This window comes from Myripristis murdjan, chromosome 23, assembly GCF_902150065.1.
Source record: "Myripristis murdjan chromosome 23, fMyrMur1.1, whole genome shotgun sequence".
NCBI lineage: Eukaryota > Metazoa > Chordata > Actinopteri > Holocentriformes > Holocentridae > Myripristis > Myripristis murdjan.
Window position 1 is genome coordinate 3,905,527 of NC_044002.1, and position 27,003 is coordinate 3,932,529.

The 27,003-nt window shown below is 39.3% G+C and overlaps 1 protein-coding gene across 2 annotated transcripts in view; it reads left to right on the forward strand.

Moving 5' to 3' along the window:
• The window catches only part of cped1 (cadherin-like and PC-esterase domain containing 1), a 77,329-nt gene that overhangs the window by 8,301 nt on the left and 42,025 nt on the right, over positions 1-27,003 (forward strand). The window contains exons 2-8 of one of the 2 annotated variants that reach the window (XM_030046229.1): positions 8,863-9,037; positions 14,448-14,542; positions 15,692-15,776; positions 21,971-22,055; positions 22,373-22,553; positions 25,120-25,250; positions 25,543-25,615. In XM_030046229.1, coding sequence (XP_029902089.1) covers positions 8,863-9,037; positions 14,448-14,542; positions 15,692-15,776; positions 21,971-22,055; positions 22,373-22,553; positions 25,120-25,250; positions 25,543-25,615 — 825 coding nt within the window. The remainder of the gene's footprint in view (positions 1-8,862; positions 9,038-14,447; positions 14,543-15,691; positions 15,777-21,970; positions 22,056-22,372; positions 22,554-25,119; positions 25,251-25,542; positions 25,616-27,003) is intronic. The other variant, XM_030046230.1, reaches the window with a different exon arrangement.

The following is a 27,003-nucleotide window of genomic DNA, read 5'->3' on the forward strand; positions in this document are numbered from 1 at the left end:
GTTTAGGCTTGTGCGCATATGTGTGTGTGTTTTTGCACATGAATGAGACTGACAAGACACGTTCTTCCAAAATATGCTGAAGACGGTTTAACCTTGATGTGTATTGTGAGTCATGTGATAATTATCAGAGTTCTGTGTGTATGTGTGTGTGTGTGTGTGTGTGTGTGCGTAGACCTCATCAGCACTTTAACTGGCCTCTTCTATGGACACACTGGTAACACTATACATATGAGAGAAGTAGGAGTACTTTGACACAGTTCCCAGTCATTCTAATGTGCAATAGAAATGACAAACTGTTCAAACACCACGTCAGAATTAAAGTTATTATTTCATAAAACCAGGGTGAATCAATTCAAAGCACTTAACATGAACATACTTCAATATAATACCATGAAAATTTTGTGTTTGTTTGTGCTGACATTGAATTCTTCCACTTCCCACACGTCACCGTCCATCAAATGCTTCCTGGGTTCTGCATGGGTGGAAGGGAAAAAATGCCAGACCGACAGAGAGAGACAGTGAGAGAGTGAGAAAGAGACAAAGGGGGAGAGGAGATCCTTGCCAGATCCTTTCAGCAGTTCCCCAGCAAAGCAGCAACATGGACTTTACGGCCAAGCAGGCCTGCAGTCCCTCAGTGAATACTAAAGCAGCCAGGGAGCGGAGAGATGGGAGGAGAGCTGGAGCCTGGGCGAGCCCTATGTTCAGAGCAAGAAGGAAGAACACACTGAGATGGACACAGCTTCACTCTAGATAGCATGAATTGTGGCACAATGATATTCAGTCCAGTATTTACTGTGGGAAAGATAGCCAGAAGGTAACACTGCCAAAAAAGTTTATAAAAGCTCGATTCCCCAAAGAAGACACGGATCATAATGGAACTGTAGAAAAATGTCAGCTAAAACCGGGTTTGAGTTCCATAACGGATAGAGGAACCGTCCTGTGCTTGCAGGGACAAATAAAGAATCATCTTATTGTTATTATTACCTTGTGTTTTCTCCCTCTGCCAATCCCTGGTGATTTTCTGAATCTTTCATTTCTCTTCCCCTTCCTCTCTTTATCCTCCAAGCTGCATGGTACCCCACCCTGTCGAAATAAACGCTCACACATTTACTACAGTTTCCCTTCAGACCTCGCTGGAGGACATATCAACACATGGCGTTCCTCCTCTTTCCGCGGACGGAGGGAAACACATGTTTAAGGTCTCATGCTCCTCCGGCTGAAGGGAAACACACCTTAGCTGTTTTCATTCAGCTGCCAAGTGGATTTTTAGAAACTGTTTTAAATGTTCAAAAGAATAAAGACAAGTGTGTTTCACATCAGCAGGGTTGAGTACGATACTCATGGTACTAACCAAGGTTTATGGTCTGGTAACTGTCCTAACCATAGCCTACTACTGTGCTTTTAAGGTATTTTGTGGTTACCATAATTAATTGGTGGTATTACTGTGGAGAAACAGTGGTTAAACCATGGTAAAATTATGGTTCAGACATTTTACTATCACCAAAATTACTGTTGCTACAAAATAACAACTGTTGTATGAAAGCAATGGAACACTAGCTGCCTGTGTGTTATATTAATATGGCTTTGATTATTTAGAAACCATAGTTTTAGTCTCTACCAAACACCATATTTTTCTTGCTACTGTAAACCATCTTTAATTTAACAAATAATCATTAACCTTAAATCAAAGGTTCTCAAATGGGGGTATGTACCCCTAGTGGTGTGTTGGAGTACTACAGGTGCTATGTTTTTAAATGTTGATTTCAGGCATGCGTAATTCCTAAAATAATTAGCTTGTGCTATAATAAGTTAGAAAAAATGGAAATGTAAGTTTGATAAACCACGTTTTATAGTCAGTTTTCCCTCCAGGTTTCCTGAAGGTGTCAAATGTTTGTGTTTGTGGTTTAAATCTGCTGCCGTGGTCGTCGAGCAAGGACATTTGTTCACTATGACCGCACATTAAAAACGGTAATTGGGACTTTATTTCAGCGTTATATTGAGATAAAAACAGTATTATTGCTACAAAATAATAGGCTAACTGTTGTATAAAAGCAATAGAACACTATGCCTGTGTGTTCAACGTTGTATCCTATTCCCAGACGCCAAAACTCAAAACAACACAGGTGTAATTGTCATATTAATTTGATCTGCGCCGAGATGAACTCTTTTCTGTAACTTCACAATGTCAGTGACTGCTTAAGGAAGTGCATCTGTACTCAGGGGTTTTTATTCCAGCTGAAGAAACCACTGCCACCAGTTAACCGGAAGTCTGTCAACAGACAAAGCTGTAAACTTAAGTATGAAGTAGCCGTCGCCTAAAGTCAAATCTTTGGAGTCTGGCAGCTTTTTCCTAGCTGAGGTAATAAGTTAATGATTTATACGCCCAAATATTAATATAACTTTGTATTTATCTTCTCAAATAGGTGGAATTGAATATTGTTAAACTTTAGCTGTTGGAAATGAAACTATAAAAATGGCCTAAAGTTGTGTGAGTGACAGTTTGGCCAGGATTGGATACGATGTTCACAACTGGGTTACTGTTCCATTACATTAATTAACGTCACAGGTGTGCTGATTCAGAAACTATGGTTTTACTTCCTGCCAAAAAAGTTTCCTCACCATAGTAAACTGTGGTTAATTTGTCGGTCAAAGCCACTTTAATAAACAGTGTAAGTTAACCTCTACACACTGTTAGCTAGCTAACTAGCTTGTAATTTCGCAAAAAACAACTGTTAAAATATGACCACTAGCCAGTATTCATGGTGGCTGTTGCTATCTAGTTTTAGCTAGAATGCTAATGGTGTGTTTCCAGTACCTTTTAGCTGAGGAGATGTTTGTCGTATCTATTTAGCTGAGCTGACAGGGCCAAGTTGTACATTTTCAAAAGACAAGCAGCTGCAGTTCTCCGGTGTGGCTGCCAGCAAGGGGAGTGTGAGCATTCTCTAAGATGCTGCTCATTCTTGTGGAATAGTATTTCTCCGATGACTTTTATGGCACCAGTGGAGTGGCTTCACGTTTCTGAGCTCATCCAGTATTTTAGTAGCCTATGTTTTCTCTCTTTTTTTGTCGTCCCGTGCTTTCTGTCAAAGCCCTTGCACAGTGGAAGTGAAGGAGGCTGTAAATAACGGGCCTGCAGTGTGTGTTGCTGTGTTGTAAAGCGGTGTGTTGTGGATACAGAGCGGGGCCGGACCAGGACAGGCAGCACCACCCAGTTTAGACGGGAGCTGGCTGACATTCCTGATGCAGGCCTGTAACCTCAGCAGGGCCGGCCGGCTGGAGCTCAGGTCCAACCTGCCTGGCAGTACATCATGTCCAGCCGAGGAGGCATCAGAAAGCATTGCGGTGATGGTTGCTGGATGACAGGTTTATCTGACATGTGTGTTTCCATCCCTGTGTGGGCACGTGTGTTATGACCAGCGATGCTGTGGGAATGAACAGAAGGGCAAACTATGACCTCCAGTCCGTGATCATCAACAGGAAAACTACAAGCATTATAGGGCTGCAACCATACATCTCCAACTATTTTGATAATCTTTTAATCATTTTTAAGAAGAAAATTTCAGAATTCTCTCATCCCAGCTTCTCAAACGTGATAATTTTCTCTTTTTTTTCTCCTCCATGACAGTAAGCTAAATATCTTTGGGTTGTGAACTGTTGGTTGGAACAGAACAATTTGAGCATGTCACCTTGGCCGGTGGGAAATGTTTTTCACCATTTTCTGACATTTTATGAACAAAACAACTAATCAATTAATCAAGAAAGTAAATGACACTTTAATTGATAATGAAAATAAACATTAGTTGCAGCTCTAAACCACTAAGAAAAAAATCTATCATATTTTTATAAAAGTATTACTTCTTACAAGACCGTATCCTTGTGTATTATCAGCATGATACTACTATGATACTACTATGATGTAGTGTACCTTTTGAGTATAAAGGGTACATATGGCTTACCATGGCCTGAGAAGACCCATCAATCAAGTGTGTGTGTGTGTGTGTGTGTGTGTGTGCACACTGGGGGGTGTTAAAGATAGTAAGACCTATTTATAAACCTTGAAGTGTGGGATTCAGTGACAACACACATACCGGCTACTGTGCACCTCAACCAAACCCTTTGGCTCCACTGTGTGTGTCACAAGTCTGGGGCGTGGGGGGCGGAGGGGGGTGGGGGATGACCTAAGAGACAATGGCTGCATTGGGCAAGATGTTTATTTAAAAACACACCAGTCTTATGATTCTGAATCAATCATTTAGGATGACAATCAGTGATGGAAAGCAGAAAATGACAATCAAAGAGCAGTGGAGAATGACAATCACAAAACAGTGGAGAGCAAAGCCTCTAGAGAGAGGAAGCTGAACCAGGGCCTCTGGCTGCTTTGGCCGAGTTCAGACAAAAATTTAGAAAGTATGTTCAGGTTTGGGTCGGGCTCAATCACATCAGCATTTTTTTAGTGAAAAATGATGGACCAACTGTCTGCTCTGGGCAGCTTCCTGTACAGTGCTAGAGCTTATGTGACGACACTGAATACAATTTTAGATGGTAAATGTAACCTAGTGATGGAGGACAAGCAAAATCTCGGGCACAAAAAAAAGAATGCCTGCCGGGTCCAGGTCGGGCTTGGTTACTGTGCTCCTGTCTTGGGTCGAGTTTGGACAAAAATACTCGGCCTGATCCGCACGCTACTGTGAGACAAAACAAAAGGTGCAGTACAGCTTTTGGCCATTGGGGGCAGTGCTGAGCACTTGCTAAACAGTAGAATATAGACAATGATCACTACATTTGATTCTAAATATTTACTGGCCTATATAACTGGGCTACTACTGTTACATGGTCCAGTATTTAGAATGAAGACATAATCATGAACTGATGTGAAAGGCAAGGTTGTAAAATTATGTTTCAAAACATTTCCACAAGGGTTAGCGTTAGCTGAGGTTATGCTTGGGACAGATTTTTAAATCCCACTCCTGAAAAAATATGTCATATTTTGTCCAGCTTTCACCTGCAGGAACTGATTTGTCGCTGTGCAGAAATAGCACAGTCCATTGTGTAGATTATTGGCATCAAGATTATGAATTAGATTATTAGATTAAGTTGCCTTGGACTGAGCCTCACTTCAAGGTGTTGTGCATAAAAGAAATTAATCTGATATATGATATATTTATTATTCATAATACTACAAACCATGGATGTTTAGGTGTATTGTAACACATAAGAATATTATGTGTTCTTGAATATATATATATATATATGTGTGTGTGTGTGTGTGTGTGTGTGTGTGTGTGTGCGTGTGCGTGTATATATTATATTATGTAAAAGCCTACCTCTCTCGGAGCATTTAATAACTCCAGGAGGTCCTAATAATTACACAATTTTTTTTTAGAAGCTTTTGATTATGTTCTTGCCCTGAATAGCCTGGAGGAAAATGTCCCTCACCCAAATTTACTTGCCTACCCCTGAAGGCGAAAGCAATTTCAGTAACTGACGTTTTTTAAATTATTTAATTATTATTGCTGTTTCTGTGGGATTCCCGCTCCCGCCTACACATCCATAACACTCCCACATTCCGCAATGAAATTTGTCCCACGCCACACCCTGTCGTGTGAGATCTGGCAGGAGTGCAGATCTGTACTCTGTGATGTTGTCTGGTGGCATTACCAGAGGGAAAAAACGTTTCTCTGCTAAAAGGTTCCAGATTTCACTCATGTAAACACACAGACATGTGTATCTTCTTAAACACCGCCTTGTTGTTTTCAGCAATGCACATTTAAAAAAAAAAAAAAAAAAAAAATATATATATATATATATATATATATATATATATATAATTTAAAGAGCCAATTTTCTGGCAAAGCCCCATTGACCTTTGTGTAGCCCACCTGGAGGTGGCCACACATATTCTTGTAGGTGGAAAATCTCCCAGTAAAGACTCTCTGCACTGTCAAGAGGCAGAACCTACAGCAATAGCATAAAGAATTATGGGAAAAAAAATCCACACTGAAATATTTCAAACAACACTCATGTGCATACTGTAGGCTGCTCACTAACACTCCAAATCCCCCCCAAAACACTGCAATCCATCTCCAGATGAAACAGCTTTATCACATTAGCACACACAGTTTTGCACAGACCCGTGTATGCACACAAGTGCACAAATACACAGTACAGATTCATCCAGTAGATAACCATTCAAATAAATTATCCCAAACGTTATCCATGGTGCAGAGCAGTCAGACCAAGGAGAGAGTGGGACTGGCCGTCAGCAGCCAAATGGTTTGCAAATAAATAAATAAGTAACATGTAAAGGATTACTTTGTTCTCCATGGGTCCATTAGGCCCTTTACCTACAGTATGTTGGGCCCTGGGGCTCAAGCCCCATAAGCCCATGTATTAAGTCAGGCCTTTGCTTGTGACCATAGAAACACCAGAATTGCATTTGGCCAAAAAGGATGATGGGCTGGTGACCTCTCCAGGGTGTCTCAGCGTTGTGCCTTCCACCCAGTGCATGCTGGGATAGGCTCCATATCCCTGGATAGGAGAAAGTAGATATGAAATATAGCATTGGATTAGGATGCTCTTTTCTCCTCACACACTATGTGATGATAAGACAGATGTATTTTTCCATAAATGTCATGCACAATGCAGTTTTGCATTATTGTTTTGCTATTTGTTGATCACCTCTTTCATATTGCATCAGTTTCAAACACAGACATTTTGTAAAATGTGATCAACAAAGGCATGCTTACTATCGTTCAATAAAAGCTGTGGACCATTATCTTAAATCATAATCCCTCTGCCTTGTGATTTACCAGCCCACTGTACGCAATAGAAACATAATTTACCCAACAGTGCTTCGTCTCCAAAATGAGCTGTTTATTTGAGTGTTTAATATGAGTCCCCTCCTGGCGTAGATTATATTGGAGATGAGCTGCTCTTAGGGCCGCCTCACCCACAAATACCTGATTCAATTTCACTTTTATCAAAGCAATGTTTCTCTAATATCTCACAAGGTGTTATGTGCCTACCATAAACTTTCTCCATATGCGCTTGTCCTTTCCTCTACATTGCTGGTATTTAGAGAGGAAACAGGATGGATGGAGGGGTTTATTATGTTATTACTTCCTGAGAAAAACAGAAAGGGGAAAAGGGAGAGAGATTTGCCGAGACTGCGGCCCCATTTTGGCTTCTCTTCATAATATAATAATTATGTTTGCTTCTACGATCCTGTGCCATGCAGGACTGGCAGACAGAAAACGAGCAGCAGAGTGCTTGGTGGAGTAATTGCATGTTTGGGTCCAGTATCTGGGTTTGGGAAAGGGAGGACGGAATGAGGGTGGGAGGGTGTTTTTGGAGGGTGGGGGTTATTGTGACGTCCCGCTTTGATGGAGCCTCTCTCCCAGATGGAAGCATTTACCACCCATGCCTCGGAGGAGAGAAATAAAATAAAAGCAATAAGAGATGGAATTGCAAAAAAGGAAGGCTGTGAGGAAGAGAGAGGGCGAAAGAGAGTGGGTGGAAAACATTCAAAGAAGATAGATGAGGTGGAGGAAGTGGAATTCTGGGAGAAGAATGAAGGAGAGGTTGAAAAAAGATTGAGATCAGAAGACGAGACCGTTGGGAGTTGCAGGAAGAAGGTGGAAAGAGTGAAAAAATGGACTCACAACAAAGGGAGAAAAGCTTAACTTTCGGACTGTTTTAATGACTTTTAGTGCGTGAGCTCTTTGTGCCAATGCGATTTGCATTCTCTCCTCCCTTTGCTTCTCTTCATCCATCCAGTCCTTCCTTCCCTCCTGTCCCGCTTCCCCTGGCTGCGGTGGGGGAGCTGGGCCCCGGTGTTTTCCTTATCCACCACTGTGATGGCTAAACATAGGGAAAGGCAGGACCCAGGCTTTCATTTCCTTTACCCCCACCACACACACACACACACACACACACACACACACACATACGCACACATACACAGAGCCAACCTGATGGCTGACAGACTCTTCTCTCCCTATCTCCCCTATCCTCCTCCCTCACATCTCCTTTAACCCCCTCCCACGCCACAGCTTTCACTCCGTCGGCCTCTGGCTCCATGACTTTTTTTTTTTTTCATCTTCATGGTGTGTTTTTTTTTTTTTTTTTTTTTTTTTTTCCTGCAAGTTCATGAGGCCCTGAAGCGGCTGGGAGAGGATCAGGGGAAAACAATGAAGTCCAAGTTGAAACTGTCGCTTTTGTCTGATGAAGCTCAATCAAACGCCACGCAACATTTGAAACCTGAACAATTTTTTTCCATAAATTTTCTTTAGAAATTTATCACCCCCCCCACCCCCCGTTATTAGTATTAATACATATTAAAAATTACAAGAAAAACCCACATAAAAAAATCAGCAAAAATTTTAAAAAAGCATAAAACTTAAAAAAAATCAGAAATTAAGAATCAACTACAAGAAAATGACTACAAAATTAGCAAAAAATTATGAGAAAACCATAATAATACTTAGTATAATTATATGTTATATAATATATAATTATATGTCCCCATTTAAGAAAGGCAGTTATCAAAAATTGGAAATAAAACATAAAAAGTAAAAAAAAAAAATCATTCAAAATTAGCAGAAAAAAGTAAATTAATCCTGAGAAAACTGTATTCATGATTAGTATAATTATGTGTCACATTAAAAAAAGACAATTACCAAAAATTGGGGGAAAAACATAAAAACTCAAATCACTTTTTAAAGAAAAGACTGCCCAGGAGCACTGATGATGATGATGATGCTGATGCTGATGATGATGCTGATGATGATGATGATGATGATGATGATGAGGCAGGAGGTTGTATCATGTCTCTCTGTCTTGTTTCTCCCTCGTGGCCCTCAGGTCCAGGAGTCTGCTCAGAAGGCGGCCGGGCGGCGGCGGGCGGTGGTGCTGACCGGCCGGCACACTGTCACAGACACAGAGGTCCAGCTGTACCAGCGGGTTCTGGAGCAGGTGGGCCACGAGGTCCAGCTGTCCAGATACGCCGAGACCAGCGGCGTCCTCAGACCGAGCAGAGGTGAGAGAAAACGGAGACGAAGAGAGAAAGGTAGAGCAGGTCAAATCTGCCGCAGCTCAGGGAGAAAACCCAGGAGATGAGTGAAAGATGAAGAGGGGGAACATTTGGAGGGATGGAAAGAACCAAGGAGAGAAGTGGGAATCAAAGAGATACTCATGGATCACATCAGTGCACACTCTGCCTCCATGTGCTGGTAGAAACATGAGAATTATGTACTGAGCACATATGAACAACTCAGCAAAAGTCATAAATACAACTGGGAAAATCATTGTGATCAAATAAATAAACATAAAAATAATAATATCCTGCTCATGAAAACTTTTACATTCGGACACTCGGTGCCTGGTAGCTCTTTGCTCAGAATAATCCTCTGATACACTAATCCATTTTACTTTTTTTGTAAATTTGTGGTATTTTTTGTAATATCCTTGAGAAGTATTTTGTAATGTTCTTGTAATTTTTTTCTGGTGGTTTTATGTTATTATTAGTATTATTATTTATTTTATTTTTTGGCAAGTTCTATGCTGATTTTCTGCTGTTTTTTGATCATTTAATGGTCATTTTCTGGTAATGTTTACCTTTGTTGGTACTACATTTCTAGATTTTTTTGTTTTTTTTCCTTCTTATAATTTTCTTGCATTTATTATCCAATTTTTGCATCAGTTTTTTCTCATTTGAGGATCATTTTTTTATGATAGTCTGCCATTGCTGCGTTAAGTGTTTCTGTGCGACTTGACTTCTAATATAAAACAACATGTAGTTACCAGACACCAGTTTGGTAAACTGGATCTCTCCTTTTTGTTTTTATTGCTTACCAGTGTGCATCAAGTCATTCTGTTCAACTTCACAAACCACACAGGAATGCAGCATGGCAACTTTTCCTCACGCAGCATGCAAACATAAGAGAGCAGAGAGCATTCTCGCATAAATAATGGTTTTATTCTCCCATGTTGTGTCATGACGGCGTCCCAAAACGCAAACACACTAGTGAATTGTGTTAGTGTTTGGGTCCGTAATGGCTGGCAGCCGCAGGAAATCCATATGTGTGAGTGGAAGAACAGAGGTGTGTTTGTGCGTGAAGCAGAGCAGGTGGTAGGCGGTCAAAGCGTTAATGGTCCCAGTATCTGCTCTGATTGCCTGGAGTGTTTACTAACCATATGGGTGGAGCAGATTTTATTGATCTGAGAGGCTCCCAGTCACACAGACAGCAAGGGAGAGACTAAAATTGAGCAGCGAAAGAGGGGAGGGGAGAGGAAATGGAAAAAGTGAGTGATTTTACATATGAGCGACTCAAGGTTGCCAGTAAAATCCTTATATAGCCTTTATAATCCTTTACAGCTCGACTCGGACACTTTACTTCACAAGTAGCAGCTGAACTGATAGATAGATAGATAGATAGATAGATAGATAGATAGATAGATAGATAGATAGATAGATACTTTATTCATCCCGCAGGAAATTCACATTTTTTCAGCAGTATCCACAGATTACAGATTAAGTAAATAAAAAATAAAAATAAAGAATAAGATCTAAGTACAACAGAATAAGATCTGAGTACAACAGAATAACCTAAGTACAACCCAGTGTGCAAAAAGCAATGTGCAACAACAAAAAAAAAAAACAGAAAAAAACATGTGCATGGGTGTATAAAATGTGCATAGAGGTAGGTCAATGTGCAAATTTAGAAGAAATATACAGTATACACATGATAAATAGCAGTAAGCAATATAAACACTATAAACAAGGATTATAAAAAGATAGAAATATGAACAATTTAAACAGAAGTATTAACAGTTTAAACAGCACTGGTAGGCAGAGTGTCCGTGTATATGTGTGTGTGTGTGCATGAGCGTGCATGGCAGTTAGTGTGTTGGTATATTGATGTGAGCATATGCGTTTGGATGCATACTGTATGCATGATATCCAAGACTTTTCAAGATCGTAGCCTCTTCATCGCTGCTGCTTGCATGAGTGCCATTGTCACCATTCAAACCCACAGAGCTTTATTTGAAATTCTTGTGGAGATGCCAAGGAGATCCCAAATATGTCTTGTTGAATTACAGAGAAATGTGTATAAATCATAAAAAGGAAATTCAGTCCAGCCATAAAACAGTGGCGTCTTGGTTTTGAATAATTCACTCAAAATAAGTGTGATGTGGCTCCAATGAAACACTGCAAGCAGGATATAGATTTGATTGTTGTACAAAAACATTGTAACTTTGTAGCTACTTACGGGATAAAATATAATCCAAATATCACTTGGGATTTAATTTAAGACCAATTTAGGGACCAGAATAAGGAAATAATGAAAGCGGGCAAATGCACACTATTTCTGATCAAAATAATGAATGCTCCAAAGTTGGAGTAGACTAAGAATAAAGACGCCAGGAAATTAATTGTTAAGGGCCATGAAATCCAGCTTTAATAAAGTAGATAAGTCAAAAATCTTGCCACATGCCAACTTTTGACTTCACCATATTTGAATTTCCTGTGCTTCACTGGCATCCGAGGAAAGTGGATTCGTCAAATATTGCACTACTAATCCTGTTCTGTATTAATCTAAGAGTAGACATGCAGTACAAAGGAACTTGTCATTGCATGGTGAAAAAGTAACACCTCTATTTATAGCTAAATTTAGACATTTTAATATTTTTAAGGCACTTTAAAACTTCAAGGAGTTGTGGAAACTCGTCTTGTTGTGTGTGACAGTGACAGCAAGTTGTGCAGATGACTGACAGTTGTGTCTGCCACTGCTGACTCATTAGATAAATAAGACTGCCCCTAATAGTTCTACCATCAGCAGGAGGGAGTCCTGACTCAACTTTTACAACCTTCATAAATCAGCAGCCAGCCACCTGTGGTCATCAAGGACAATAAGTCGGGCAAAGGGAGGGAATTCAGACACAGCACAGATCACTGGTGGAGTCTGGATGTGATTGTGATGTAGATATCAACTCTTCTCCCCTCCTGATGAAATGGATTTGTCTGACTGATATCATCCAGAGCAGAGAAATTGGAGCATTCAGGAATGGGAACACAGATTTCCTGGAAGAAGGAGGTCGTTGATTAGATGAAGCCTAATCGCATTAGTCTGTGTGCATCAGATTAGAAAGCTGCCCCAATCGTATCCTTTTGACTCCAGGATATCTGCAAGTTTGAGAAAGTCAAACGTGAGATTTTTTTTTCTTTTTACTGCTACCTGGAATTGGACAAAATGTAAAACCCAAAACACAACAAACAAAGCATGCATAAGCAGCCTGGTTCTGGTTGAACATGACTAATAAAAATAGACAGTCTACGAAAAGTACACAAGGGCATTAATTATTAAGGACCATTATTTCCAACTATGCTCAGTGAAGTAGATAAAAAAAAAAAAAAACACATTTTTTAATATATTGTACAACAAACTTGCAGTACGAAGAATCCAATTATTGCATGGTGGGAAAAATTAGAATTAGTTCTTGAATTTAAATCATTTAGTTTAAGATATTAATTTAAATTTAAGAAGGCTTTTTGAGGACCTTTTAAGGTCCTTTTTAAGGAAAATTGAACTTTGTTGTGTTGTTGGGTTGTATAGTTACCTGGGAGTGATATGAGTCCATGTGATGGTGGTGCTCCATTGGGCTACCAATCAAAAACAGCTCCTAAAATAACACTTTTAGCTCACAAACATTAACAAATTATGCCATTATAAAAACAAAAAGTCCCAGTACCTATTTTTTTCTGTGTAATTACAGTTATTTGTGAAAGTACTATCAAGTTGTTTCTTCCTTTCTCAAGGTTGCTATATGGAAGCTTCCAACCTACCGGATCTACTTTCTGATTCAAACAGCAAAATAACAAGAAAAGAGCTTTGTAATTTCCCTAAAAAATGGGAACCGGGACTCGCTGTTTTTTCTATTGGCATAATCTGTTTTGTTCACATTTGTTTATGCTTTAAAATTGTTATTTTGGTCTTGTTTTGCTCCTCAGTGGCAGTGAATGGAGAGATAGAAATTCAGTTCTAGATTAGCAGCACAGGGGCGCATGGAGAAACTAATGAGGAGATTTCACCACCACACGGACCAAAGTCTCAACCATGTTTCTATCCCAGCATTCGACCAAAGTTGAATTTTGTTTTAAGGAACTGTCACAGTTTTGATAAATGTGACAACAAAATCATCCAGTGATACTACGTTCTATGCTAACACTTTAGCATATGTGATATTGTACATGTAGCAGCTCGAAAGCTAAATGGTCAAAGATGATTTAAAGATGTACGGACAAATCTGGACATTTTTTCCAAGAATAAAACCCCAAATCAAAGTTGCTAATACTGTGTACTAAAATGTGGACTACTTTCCTTGTGGAAAGGTTGGAGCATGACCTGTTTTGTTTCCATAGGAAGTGAAGGGGGTGGGTGAGGCGAGTCTACAGATAAAAATCACTCTCACCTGAAACAGTTCCAAAAACAAACTATGGCTACATCAGCTACGTTGAGGCAAGACTACTCCACATTTAAGATGCATATATTTAAAGGTCATATAAGGCAAACAACAACAACAACAACAACAACAACAACAACAAAAACCTTTTATCACTGCAAGAACAGTCTTGTTACATTGGATAATAGAGTACAATAAAGTGTTGCATAGAGCACCTGAGCCTAGTCTAACAGGGACACATGCATGATTGTGTGTTAAGCGATGGGACAATATCCCAGAGATTCTGTGTATTTCTCTGGTTTTTAGTGATCATAACTCTCTGTTATTCTTCTCTTACCCTCTATTCTTTTTCTTTGGCTCACTCTCCTCCCTCTATTAGTGTCCCATACAGCCAGACCCAGGTGAACGTCTGGCTGACTACCCATCTGTGCCGTTTGTCAGACATGTTGTTAGAGGCACTTCCTCCTATTCTCTCCACTTGAAAACACGGAGACCAAAACAGCCGGGGCCTCGGCCAAAAAACACCAGCACGTTTCCTCAAACGCTGCACAATCACTACCAGATGTTCCCCTCCACTTCCCTCCATGCTCTCTCGCCCTGTCTCTCTGTGTTTCTCTCGCTCACTCAGCTTCCCTCCTGCCATATTTGGTAAAACCTCATTTATTTAGACAAGGTGCCTAGTTTTTTTTTTCCTTTATTTCCACCCTACACCTTCATCTCTTCCTCTCACTGCCTCTCTCCAATATGCTCGCTCTGTTTCTTTCTCTGTTCATCCATGTAAACAATATATGTGCTCACATGTTATATTTTCCTATACTGACATTTTTTTCACTTCATCCCCAGGATGAAAAAGAGTGCCTTGCACTTTGGGTGGTTAGTGATTATCCTGCCACTGTAAAGCCAAAGTCAAAGCCAGGCCAATTAGCTTCTCTCTCTCTTTCTCATTGTGTCCCCCCCTCCTCTCTCTCTGTATCTCTCTCTCCCAGGTTCTATTGAATGGAGCATACTGGTTTGTCTCAGTGGTTCAGAGAAGAGTTGCCTAAGAAGAGTCTCCTTCTCCCATCTACAGCCACATCAGAGGGTGAGACCAGCCTCTGCTTCTCTTGGAATGTACTAGTCTGTTGACTGTGACCTGGGCTGGGAAAACCGTCTCATATGCAGCAATACTGTTATACATAGCTCTATATGGGCTCATAATATGTTTATGTTGCAGTCTCTGGCCACATAGTTCCGTCTTCTTAACTTGCCCCAGTTGTTTTCTGACGTGGAAGCGGTCATGAAACAAGATCTGCCAGAAGTTCTTTTGGCTGTTCTATAACCAAAGCCCAGTGTTTTCTAACTGAAGCCCAGGCTCAGTTACCCAGAAAAAAACATCAGCAGAGGCTTTTCCCAAATAAGAACACCGTTCCATTGAAATGGGAGATACATAAACAGTTAGATCTTTGACAAACAAATGAACACAGCAGCATTCCCGACTATTCCAAACACAGAGCTTCCCTGGACACCAGCATCCGCCCCAGCAGCTGGATCTAATAGTACACCCAGACATTTTTCTTTTTACTTTACCCCTTATTTATCTAGTGAAAGTTAACTGAGCACACAATACTTTTTACCAGCAAAACTCTGCTTTATATTCATGCCATTGCATGCATTCACACTGGAAGCTGCCCAGCACCTGGCCTTTTAAAAGTTCTGTGCCTTGCTCAAGGGTATCTTGATAGTAGTAAAGGTACAGGAGAGGGTTACTTTCACTTTCCCCATTAACGTTTTCCCAGCTATTTTTGTGACTTGAACAGTACAGTCAAAATCCTAATGTTTTTCCTACTTTAGCAGAGTCATGTCAAACAGAAATATTAGGCGATTCCTGGATATTTAATTCCTGATGTCTATGGGATCATGTAGGCTAGCTGCTGTTCACTCTCATTCAGCAGCTGAGTTAAGCTGAGATAAGCCTTTTTCCTCAGCTTTGTTTGAGAGGAGGCCCACGGTCTCTGACTTTGAAAACCCCTGTTCCAGAGGGACAGAATGACATTTTCATATCCATTAATTAAGTAAAAAATGAACCTGAAATGTAATTGTTAATGGCAGAGCATCTACTCGGTTATCTCTCAACAGTTTGAACGACAACCTACTCAACTTTTCATTATTATTTCATTATTATACTTTGAAAAAAATGCTCCTCCTAAGTTGGCTGAAAGTTAGCTGCTCATAAATTTTGCTTGGTCCTCAGGTCAATATGGTGCCTTGGCTGGTGCAAGCCTTCTCTGATGCTGGCGGGGGCCTCTGCCAGTTCTACAAAAACACACGCCTTTCAGGTGAGCTTACAGCTACGTGGTTTTGTTGTGTCCTTTTATATATGGCTGTACTTTTTTTGAAACCTCTCTGAATTATCTTCCTTTTTTGCATGTGTTGTTTTCCTGGCCTTGGTACTGGAGCTATCTATATTTCCTTTTTTAACTCAAGAGAATGAAATGTCTGATCTAAATCACAAAAAAAGGTGAGCCTACAGCTTCAGATTGGAGTGATGACTCTCCCTTTATGCCAGAGCTTTTCAGAGATGATGCCGAGACATAAAGTTTGGTCAGAGGAAGCCCTGAAAAAACCTGCTGGTGGTTTATGACAGGATAATTCAAACTCTGAGGGAAGCTTCTGCCTATGTAATGCTGCCATAGCTACTCACCTCACTGTAAAATGGTTGAATACAGTGCTCTGGGCTAGTAGTTTAATTGGCTAAAAACATAATTTTTTCCTCTTTTAAAAATGAAAATGCATTTATGAGTAGAAAATGAACAAATCACTCCGTGGAGAAAAGGTTTAAAGACTAATTGCCTTGCGCAGCTCTGCATGCACCGAATGAAACAAGAATAGATGAGAGGTCTGTTAAGGTTTCTTTCAGTGTGGATTTTTTTTTGTTTTAGTTATCAACTTAATTTAACTTAAACCAATTTGGGACTGTAAATGACTGGCACAGGCAGAGACATTAGTACTAATTGGACCAGGATATGTATATCTTCTCTGTATTATAATATACCTATAGAGCATTTTACCTCATCTGAAAGGCATCCTCTCTCCTGGGAGAAGACTGATCATATGTAATGATCATTTCAGGATAGCAGCCAATATCATCATGGCACTCATTGTCTCTCCTGTATCAAAGAAGCCTTTGGGTAATCTAATTATTATTTACAGTCCAGCATTAGGGGCCACTTAATATCATTATCCCATAGGAATGGCAACAAGGTTTTAATGATTTTCCTCTGTTCTTTTCTCTTACATTAACCATGCCCTTACTTTGCCCTCTGCTGGTATCTATAAAGACTCACATTGTCCTCCTTGCTTCTGTAACAATATTGTCTTTGCTCTATTCATGTCCAGCATAAATGTTGACAGAACTGACAAAGCCCCCAGTGTTAAGAGCCACAGTTCAAAAACTGGGGGTGTACTTTGTTTGAGATTAAACTCCTCTGCCCCTCCTCTCCTTTGCAACCCCCTGACTGACCTTTTCTACAGTCCTGTTTCGTCTCCATAATTATAATGCATGTCTGAGTTTACTCCTTGCAGGAAGATGATGTCTTTAATTGAAACAAACGCCCATGAGTCAGAAATAATGATGGCCGGCCATCACAAACCCATGTTAATGCTGTTTTTCCTTTGACTCTTCTTCAGCCCCTGGCTCTTGATAGAGAGAAAGTGAGAGGGGTGAGCTAGCTCTGTTTGCCAGTTTAGCCAAAATTCAGCAGGCTCAGGAAATACTTCAGGAGTTCAGGAAATTCTTCAATAATGTTGTTTTCCCCTTGTGGCTGGAATAATTAGGGTTCATATTATGTGTGCTGAGTGGGTTTGATTGTCAGCATAGGGTAAGCTTTATTTCTTCTTTACTTCATGCTGTGGGTCCAAGGAAGGCTCTCTCTCTCTTTCTCTCCCTCTCTTTCTTTCCTTCTCTCTCTCTCTTTCTTTCTTTCTCTCTCTCTCTTTCTCTCTCTCTTTTTCTATCTCTATCTCTACCCCCCACCTCTGTGTGTGTGTGTGTGTGTGTGCGTGCGTGCTTGTGTGATTGTGTGTGTAGCCATATCTCTGGGAATTTCATTAACAGCAGTCTGCCAGTAGAGGACAACGCACTCTCACTCCCTATTGATATGCAGCGCAGATGTACAGTATGCAGACCAGATATCAACACATCTTACGCAACATTTCCATTGCATTTTATTCATTTAACTCACACCCACACCCAAAACAACTAATACATGCAACATTACAATCAACCCACATTTATAGATCCACTTAAACACAAGCAGCTGATAGCTAGGAGCAGAGAGCAGTCAGACTAAGTAGGAGCAATGGGATAGGATTCAGTGATGACAAGGCAATGTGAGGTAATTTCTTCAAAGATAGTTTGTAGTTTACAATGGACAGCAGACGCTGGGCAGTTATACTGTGGTTCTAATAGAGGGAGTTAAGACAGGGTGGAATGATGATCAGGCTAGCACAAAAAATAGGGGGCACGGCTTATATGTGGTGCCAGACCATGGCGTGTAGAATAGGGTGCAAGACTGGGCCCTGGCTTGGAGGTTTTTGTTGCAGGACTGCCTCATGGTCTGGAGGTATGGGGATGTGGATCACTTTGCAGCCCTTTATCCTGTCACCTGTTTTGAATTTGATGGTAGCCGTCATGGACAGCTAGGACAGGAGCCCTTACGGAAAGAAAATATATTTACCAATATATGAAATGCAATGTATTGTAATGTATTAGAATATATTACATTTAATATGTGAACAACAATGTATAGAAATATATTATATATTTGAAAATGTCTCAGAAATAAATGGTGTAATATATAGGTGAATCATATATGTGGCATATATTTATATATTGCATCAATATATTGCAATATTTGTTAATATATGGAAAAATACAGCAACAATTGCGCATTTCATATATTTGCCATATATACAATATAAATATATAATATATGTGTTCATATATTGACTTTTATATGTATAAAAGTCCTCCATAATGTATTTACATTTATGTGATGAACACTGGGTTAATATATTTATAAATACATGATCTATGACATTCCAATTATATGGGAACATGTATTGGAAATATACGTAAAATTTCAGCTGCTGTGCAGCGATGGGTGGGGTCCAGGCATTTTTAGGAAGTTGCTGCTCAGTGATCAGTCACACTCACGCAGTTTGGAGCACATGACTAAGATGTTCACTTTACAATGTGGATTCTGCACCAGTCAAGGTTTGAACCTGCAACCTCTGGATCCAAAGACCGTCGTTTACCGCTCTGAGCTAAGTGGCAAGTAGCAGCTCAGTAGCAGCTTGACAATTTGACTAAGCCAGTGGTTACATCGTGTTTTCCTGAAAATGAATAGATACCAAACATAGCAAAATAAAATTGCTCTACTAGCTCAATCATGTTGTAACTAGAATATCTGCTGGGAAAAAAAAATATATTTTTTTTCATGGACTGATAATTATACTTCTACCGACTTCTCAGTCATTTTTAACTGGTAGATGTTTCATTTCAGCTGGGGGCGTGTCATTCCAATTTAACGTCAGCTCCGATTAATGTGGCTATGCAGCAAAAGTAAGGACAGTAAGCAGCCACATTAAGGCTGAACAGAGTTATAGAATCACCTTTTCAGGCTGTTATCAATTTACCTCTGAAATAAAGACGAAAGTTTTCACAGATGTGTTGATTTATTAAATGTTCATTTCAATGTACAGACGCAAACAAACTGACAAATTAATTAAATAAATGGCCCAGGAAACTCATAAAGACTAAACAAATGAATAACGATTAATAGGCTAATTAATAACTGATAACAATATATATCTCCGTGGAAAATCTTACAGGTAGCCTACTGTCCGTGGTGCTGACTCCACTGAGGCACTTTATTATAGAAATTAAAATTCACGGGGGATCTTGTTTAGCTCTTGTTTACTTAAGCTGAGAAATCAGCTGTTTGCCTGGTGTTTGTCAGGTAGTCTTGTAGACATTTGACAGATTGCTCGGTCGGATCTACGCAAGGTAGTCTCGTGTTATAATTTAAAAAAATCTCAAGTACCCCCTGGAGTTCCTCTAAGTAGCCTACCCCAGGCGTACTTACCCCCATTTGAGAAACACTGATCTAGACAACAGGGAGATGATGTTAATTTGTTTTTAACAATGATTGATCGGCTCCATAAGTGAAAAATTGATGTTTAAAAATGCCATTTTTACATTGACTCCAATTGTTCACATGAGAGCAAAATTCAAAATGCTGTCAAAAATTCAGTTTTTGAGATACAATTCTGAAATTTGCCACACATCATCGACCATGACTCCAGAATTTTGTCAATTTTTTTCATGAACATTGAAGATTTATTTAGCAAGACTTTGCAGGTATATGTTTACAGTAGCGTTTACAGTAAAACATTTTGATGCACTGTAGGCTTAATTTTTGATAAATCAAAAATCTGTGAACATCGTTTGTGTAGGACAGTCTGAAGATGCTCCGTAGCAGGTTTGGTGACATTTGAGCAAAAATTGTGGGAGGAGATAGTTTAAGAAGTTTTGCAGTTTTTGAAAAAAAAAAAACAAAAAAAAACAGAGTGATGGCTTCATAATTTTCAATAGGTTTAAATGTACAAAAGTTTCTTCCATATTGAGGCTACAGTTTGATGAAAGTTGTGAAGCTGTAGCACATATGGTTGATTTGTTATGAATTTTCAAAGTTTTGAACTTTAAAAGCTTGCTATAGCGCCACCATCAGGACTATAGGCTTGAGTTTGCAGCTGAGGTAATCTGGCATTGGACAGGACCTTTGTGCAAAGTTTGGTGAGTTTTCACCCATGGGAAGTATGATTTCCTTGGAAGACAGAAGAAGAAAGAAAGTAAGAAAGAAGACCTGGGAATACAATAGTGTCCGGTGTCCTAAGCTGCCCGGACCCTAAATATATGCCATGCGTGGTCCATGCATATGTTATGGTTGTTTATTGGAAAATATGCAATGTTAAGAAAAATCCCAATATATTTTTTTATATATTATGTTGCGATATATACATATATGGTATATGCATATATTGCAGTATGTTTGAACATATAAAGACAAACTATTGCATGTAAAAATATAGTGCCGTTTTTGGTCTTGATTGCAATATTTTTTTTTTATATGTATCAATATATAGACATGTATGGTCTATGCATATATTTCAATATATTGTAAAATATAAAGACTAGTTCCCATATATGGAAATGTATTATCTAATATATCACATGATATTTTCCAGTATACTGCAATATATTTTTGTTTCATAAGGGAGGTCACGTCAGAATTTAGGGGGGCTGAACACAAGGTAGCTTGCACTGTTCTGGATCAGCTGGAAGTTTTGGTGGACAGTCTAGGGAGGAATTGCAGTAGTCCAGACAGACCAATGACTATAGCCTAAACAAGGTGCTGGACCTACAGAGCTGGACCAAAACACTGTGGTCTGTGCTGCATCTTGGTCTTGTCAATGTTGATGGAGAATTCTTGCAGAGGGCAGGATTTTGCAGGGGATGGGTGCTTAATCTTGTTGAAAGTAAGTTTGAGGTGGTGGGCATACACACAAAGACACAAAGATGATGCTTTGTGGTGTAGAGGCCTGTGGCCAAGATATTCCACTACTCATGAGTACAATCAGTAACAGCTGTAAGTTAGCTAATGAGCTGGCTCTGTTTCAGGGGGAAGTTCTGTATTAAAGGGCTGGGATGGAAACCAAGCTTTAAGCCGCTAAACCAGAGTTTCTAAACTCAAGAACCCATGTTCTGCAACATGCAGCTTCAACTGTGCTCTTGCTTTTGCTTTTGTCCTCAAGGACATGAAACTGTTCTTGTGGACTGTTTTGAGAAACAACAGACAGTTAACCATAGATGAGTACCAAATCAGAGAATGTCAAATCAGTATTAGTATCTTTGTGGACAATACTCTTTCCAAATATCTTTGAGAGAGCTCAAGAAAACGTGCACAGACAAGAATCCTGACAGTTTGAAATGGACTGTAAACTTGAGGCCATACCATTAATTAGACTGCTCAATGTTCTTTTCCTTATCCTTTTCAACGACAAAAAGAACACTAAAAAGTATATTTTCCAGCAAAAATGTGTGACTTAGCTGAAAGCAGCTTGTTTGTCAAGGTTAACGACACTGAAAAGAATTCCATTGAAAGGTCTCTTTTTAAGTTTAGGGTTCAGGTTAGGTGTGTGTTTGCCCAGTGGTGTGGTTGAACCATGCCTAGATGAAATAGTTTTGATAATTGTTGTTTTTGTTAAATTGTTTATCTCAGCTTACATAGGTGCCAGATAGGTGAAGTCTATTGCCTTTATGATGTTTTATGAATCATCCAAATGAAGAAAACCCTGATATGTTTGATTCCCCAAGCAGATAAAACCTCAGACTGTACTCAGCCACTGTCAGACCAGTTGTGGTTCATGTCTTCCTTCAGCCATGTCTGTTGCTCTGTCATCATCTCAGGATTTGCATTACCCATGAAGCCATATGCCTGTGGATCAACCAATGAGAAGCTCAGAGTTCTTCAAGATTCAACGAGACACGAAAGGTCTGTGTCAGTTTGATCCCGATATCATTATATTGATATCAATAGAGAAGGTGATAATCTGTTTGCATTCATTTGTGAAAATATTCTCATATAGACATTTTGAAATATGTGCAACAGTCACACAACAATAGTCAGAGCAGACCTTTTTTTTAATATCTAAGGATATAAAAAATGTAGTGCATAAGAAAACGCTTTAAAGTTCAGTATCATTTTAAGCGTGCAGTCCCTACAAAAGTGTTTCAAGAAGGAAATGGATCAACTCACACAATGACCAAGTATTTATTTAAGTGATTTCACTGTTCACTGATATTCCACAGCTTGTCATTCTCACCTGACAGAGACCCTGACAGATATTCAGCGAGCCCACCCAAACCTCCTGGTCTTATTGCCATGGTGAATGTCTATGTATTGGTCACTTCAGCAAGCCCTTTGACAGCCTTCCTGCATGAGCGCTGCGTGGTCAGGACCAATGAGGAGCTGAGTGGACAGACCACTCAGGTAGAGTCCCTGTGAAATCATGTACAATGTTCTATGAAACCTCTTGTTCATGTGTTTTGTGCCCCACTCCCATTGATGTCATCAGGGCTTTTATATTGCCAAAGGATACGGAAGAATATTGTGACGTATTCTAAAGCCTTGTCCTCAAATGACTTCATGCAACCAGATCTTTGCCATGCAAACATTTGCTTAGCTGGCATTGCATTCTTTATAGCCTTGCCCTCTTCCCCAGACAGACACTTTAAAGATCCTCCAGTTTCTAGTAAGCCACATCATTCCAGACTATTTTTTCTGTATAACGAGACAACACAAATGTCAGTGCATATTTTAGTCCCAGATAAATTAATTTGAAATGTTATTCATCCTTTTGGTAAAATTAAATCCTTGAAGAAGGAAAAAAAAAGTGCTATAATTAGGTAGTTTGATTGAGATTTGCATCTCTTGCTGAAAAGAGACCTGAGAAGAACAACAAAAGGTGTATTAAAAATGATAGTCACCATCTACAGTCTACAATCAACAGTCCAGTCAGGCAACATACGGAGACAACCATCATAAATAGTCACAAGCATTGTGGAAAATATCAGTCAAGCAATTAAACCTTAAAAAAGACATCAGGGGGAGTAAAACTGGGAAATAAAAATGACAGAAACAATAATAATAGTAAACATTATCCAACAATAAAAGCAATAACTGCAATAAAATAAAATGTAAATATGGGACCACAGTGGCCCCATAAAAGGGTTCAGATCCCTTCACTTTTTTTATACTTGGTTGTGTCATAGTCTTCATTTACAATGGATTAAGTTTATTCTTGTCATGAAACTGCACACAGTCATACGCACCATAAAGACGAGATAAAAACAAGTGTGTAAAATTTGTCAATTAAATAAATAATACATAGGTAAGTAACTTGGGTATGCCTCTACCAGCTTTTCATAGCTGGATTTAGGAACTTTCTTCCAGAGTTTACAGACCTTACATGTGCACATATACACTGAAATATGTTCAGAGGAGCAAGGCAGTAAATAGCTATGAGCCTCCCTTCCATGTGATGTTGATTAGGCTTGTGCAGCTGTGGATAGCAGGACATACTTACAGTGTAAATGAGTTAGAGAAAATGACTGAAACCAGCTGTCACATGTGAGAGAAAGAAAGATGTTAGTTAAGGTTGTACACAAAAATCAAACACTTCGACAGTGCTTCTTTCCCAACTTTCAACTTTTTGCCTTGAAAGAACCCAATCAGTGTAGTTTGATTTGTGTGTCCACTCTCAGAGAAAATGCTGTAATTATTAACTTGACATCCAAATGAAAGGTGATGAAGCCAAGGCAAAAAATAAATAAATAAATAAAAAATATTGAGGTTAATTAACTACTAGAAAAGTTAGCCAGTCTTACCAATTAATCTGTAGGCTAGCTGGCAGCAGTTAGGTCACTAAGTGGTCACTGTGAAAATAAAATATAAAATGAAATATAATAAAATAAAATGTAGGCCACGTATTTCTTTTTTAATTCATATTTATCACTGGGTTTGTTTACCATGTGCCAGTGCTCTTATTTGGTATTTTGACAAACACTGACAAAGATACCCATCAATAATGTTGTAACTTAAAGGCAACAATATCAGAGACAATAATATTACTCTTTAACAAAGCATTCCATATCTTTATTTTCTGCTGTGAATGGCTCCTTTATGGAATTAAGGAACCAGTGTGCCATCGGTGTTCTTCTCAGCCTCCTGCCATGTAGTCTCGGCCATCTGAACATCCTGATCCTACAGTTTCCTTTGGGCCTCTTTTGGCCTTTTGAAGCTCTAATAATAGTTTGTTCATGTGTGTGATGAGCAGCCAAACGTGCCACATGCTTCAGATTTAGGAGCTGTTAGAAGACTTACTCTCCACCTCTCAAACGGATTATGACAATTAAAATGTGGGGCCAAATCTGAGATTCATGATTAAATGTATACTGACACCTTGGAGATGTGTTTCATTCAATAAAGCTCTCACATGTGAGATTGTTCTTGAAATACTGTGAGGAAAAAATGTTTTCAACCTTTTTTTCACAATGAACACATAGAATACATTTTGAATATAGGGAGAAAGGGAGGTCTTGTCCAATGTGTTCCTACTCATTGTCTGTGCATTTTCTGTTTTGCAGATTAATTATTTTAATTAGTCCAAGAATTGCGTACAGTCACCTCAGTAGTTTTATTGACCAATACATACTTTGGATTAATAAGGCTTTGCTATTTTGGGTACTACTCGCTACCCAAAACTACCCAAAAGTACCACAAAGTGCATAAACAAACCAGAAGTAAAGTACCCACCTCGGGGTACTTTTGGGTATCCTAACTTTCGAGCACTTACAGGTTCTTTGGGGTACTTCTGGATACATTTGGTAAATGTTTGAGCACTTTTATGTAATTGTTTGTGTTTTGGGATAGTTATGGGTACTTTCGGTTGAATAGTTGGAGGCGTTATTTCTATTACTCTACAAAGAGACTTGTGGCAGCAGATAGATTCTCCAATACAGTTGTGTTTAATATCGACTGCCCTACTCCCTCCCAGCTCAAGACCTTCTTGCTGCAGCGTCTGGGGCCAACAGCATCCCATAAGGCCTTGGGGCAATTGAAGGAGGTTATAGGTCAAGTGCTAAGGGCTGCAGTATTGACCAATCAGGAGGTTAACTCTCTCCACAGGTAATGCTCTACACATCATTATGCCATCCGCTGGGCTTTCAATCTAAATTCTCTCTCAGATTCCCAGTCCCCTTCTTGATGCTCATTTTTCTCCACTTTTATGTGCACTTGTACATTTATCTTCATTGTATCTGCCCTGTGTCTACAAGTGAAATAACTGCATTAAGTTAGAGGCAGGCAGCCTAAAGAAGATGATAAATCACACCCTGTTTGGTGGTATTCACCCTGGTTTGCCTTTGGTTTCTCAACTGTCATTGATCATGAATGCTGGTTAATGAGAAATGTGGTGCAGGTGCCTGCTGTGCTACCAGCTGCTGACCTTCACTCTTCACTTCACTGGCTCCCTCACACCTGTTGTCATCAAGGTAAGAAATACAGAAATGCATTTAATGCAGATTTCCTATATGTTCCAGTTAAGATCCCATAACTTTTCTGTGACTTTTTCATAACTACATACCAAATTTCCATGACTGCATTTCTGCATTCTGTTGAGTAATCTGTATGATTATGGGTTAGAATTACCAATAAAATATGTGTCTTGATATGAGAACTGATTTCGAGGGGGAAAAATATCTTAATTTTTCTCTCCTCTCATGTTCTAGTTCAGCTTGTTAGGATTATGATCATTATTAAAAATTTCCATGACTTTTCCAAAACTTAAGGGATATTTCACATTTTCAATTTCCATGACTTTTTGCAAGACTTTCATGACCATAGAAACTCTGTATTATAATGTGACTAAAGGAGAGTGTATTTGTAAGGATCCTCCTGGATCTACTTGAAAGTGTGCACATCCACTCTGTTCCCACTTTCTCTTTTTCATTATTATTATTATGAATACACCCTTCAAAATGCAATAGTCCTTCTATATGCTGTCAGCTACAGACTTGATCCTCTGAGGCTGAATCTAAGTTTGTATTGTATTTTATCTTTCTTAGTTCTGATTTTTTCAGCTGAGCATAAATTAATCTTATGGAATTCAATGTTGATTTATGCACTTACTTCACCTTCCTATTTTAATAGTAAAAGCTTTTATTCAACTCTTAGAACTCTTGTTGAATCATGTCAAAGAAAGATACTTTTTGAATTATGAAAAATGAGTGGAGGTTGATAGATGTGTGAATGGTGACATCTTGTGGCCAATTTAGTAAATTCTTTTAAAAGAGAACTTTTTCCCAGCTGAATCCCAACAGAAGCAAGCGCACTTCCAGCTGTTTTTTTTGCAGGGTTAGTTGAAACACATGACAGCTCTCAGACACAGTGCTCGACAAACACACAGGCCTTCTTTAAAGTTGTTTTGTCAGATTCACCCAGAGACGCCAGACATGCTCTCCCCTCAGCTCTGCTGCTTTGCTCTCTATCTCATCATGGTGTTCTCGGTATTTTGAAAACACTTCCCATTCTTTTACACATGATTAAAGAGTAAACCATATAAAGCTGTAATTAGCGGTAATTGGTCCAAATTTGTTTGGGTGGCTCAGTAGACTTGGTAGAAACTGGGAGCAATTTTCAAGGGCATTGAAGGGACATGGCATCTTCCTTGATGGCAGTTCTCTCATTTAATTTAGGATAATGTGGTAAGAGAGGCAGGGATTATGTGTTGTTTAGAAGGCAGGGAAAGGTGGTAATGCTGAGGACCTAAGGAAGTGCGGAGTCAAGTGAAATGTTGTTGGATGAGCAGTTCTCCAGAAAGCTGTAAGCACCATACCTGGAGCCCAAGCAATTGGCCCAGTTAAGACAATGGTAGAAAGCA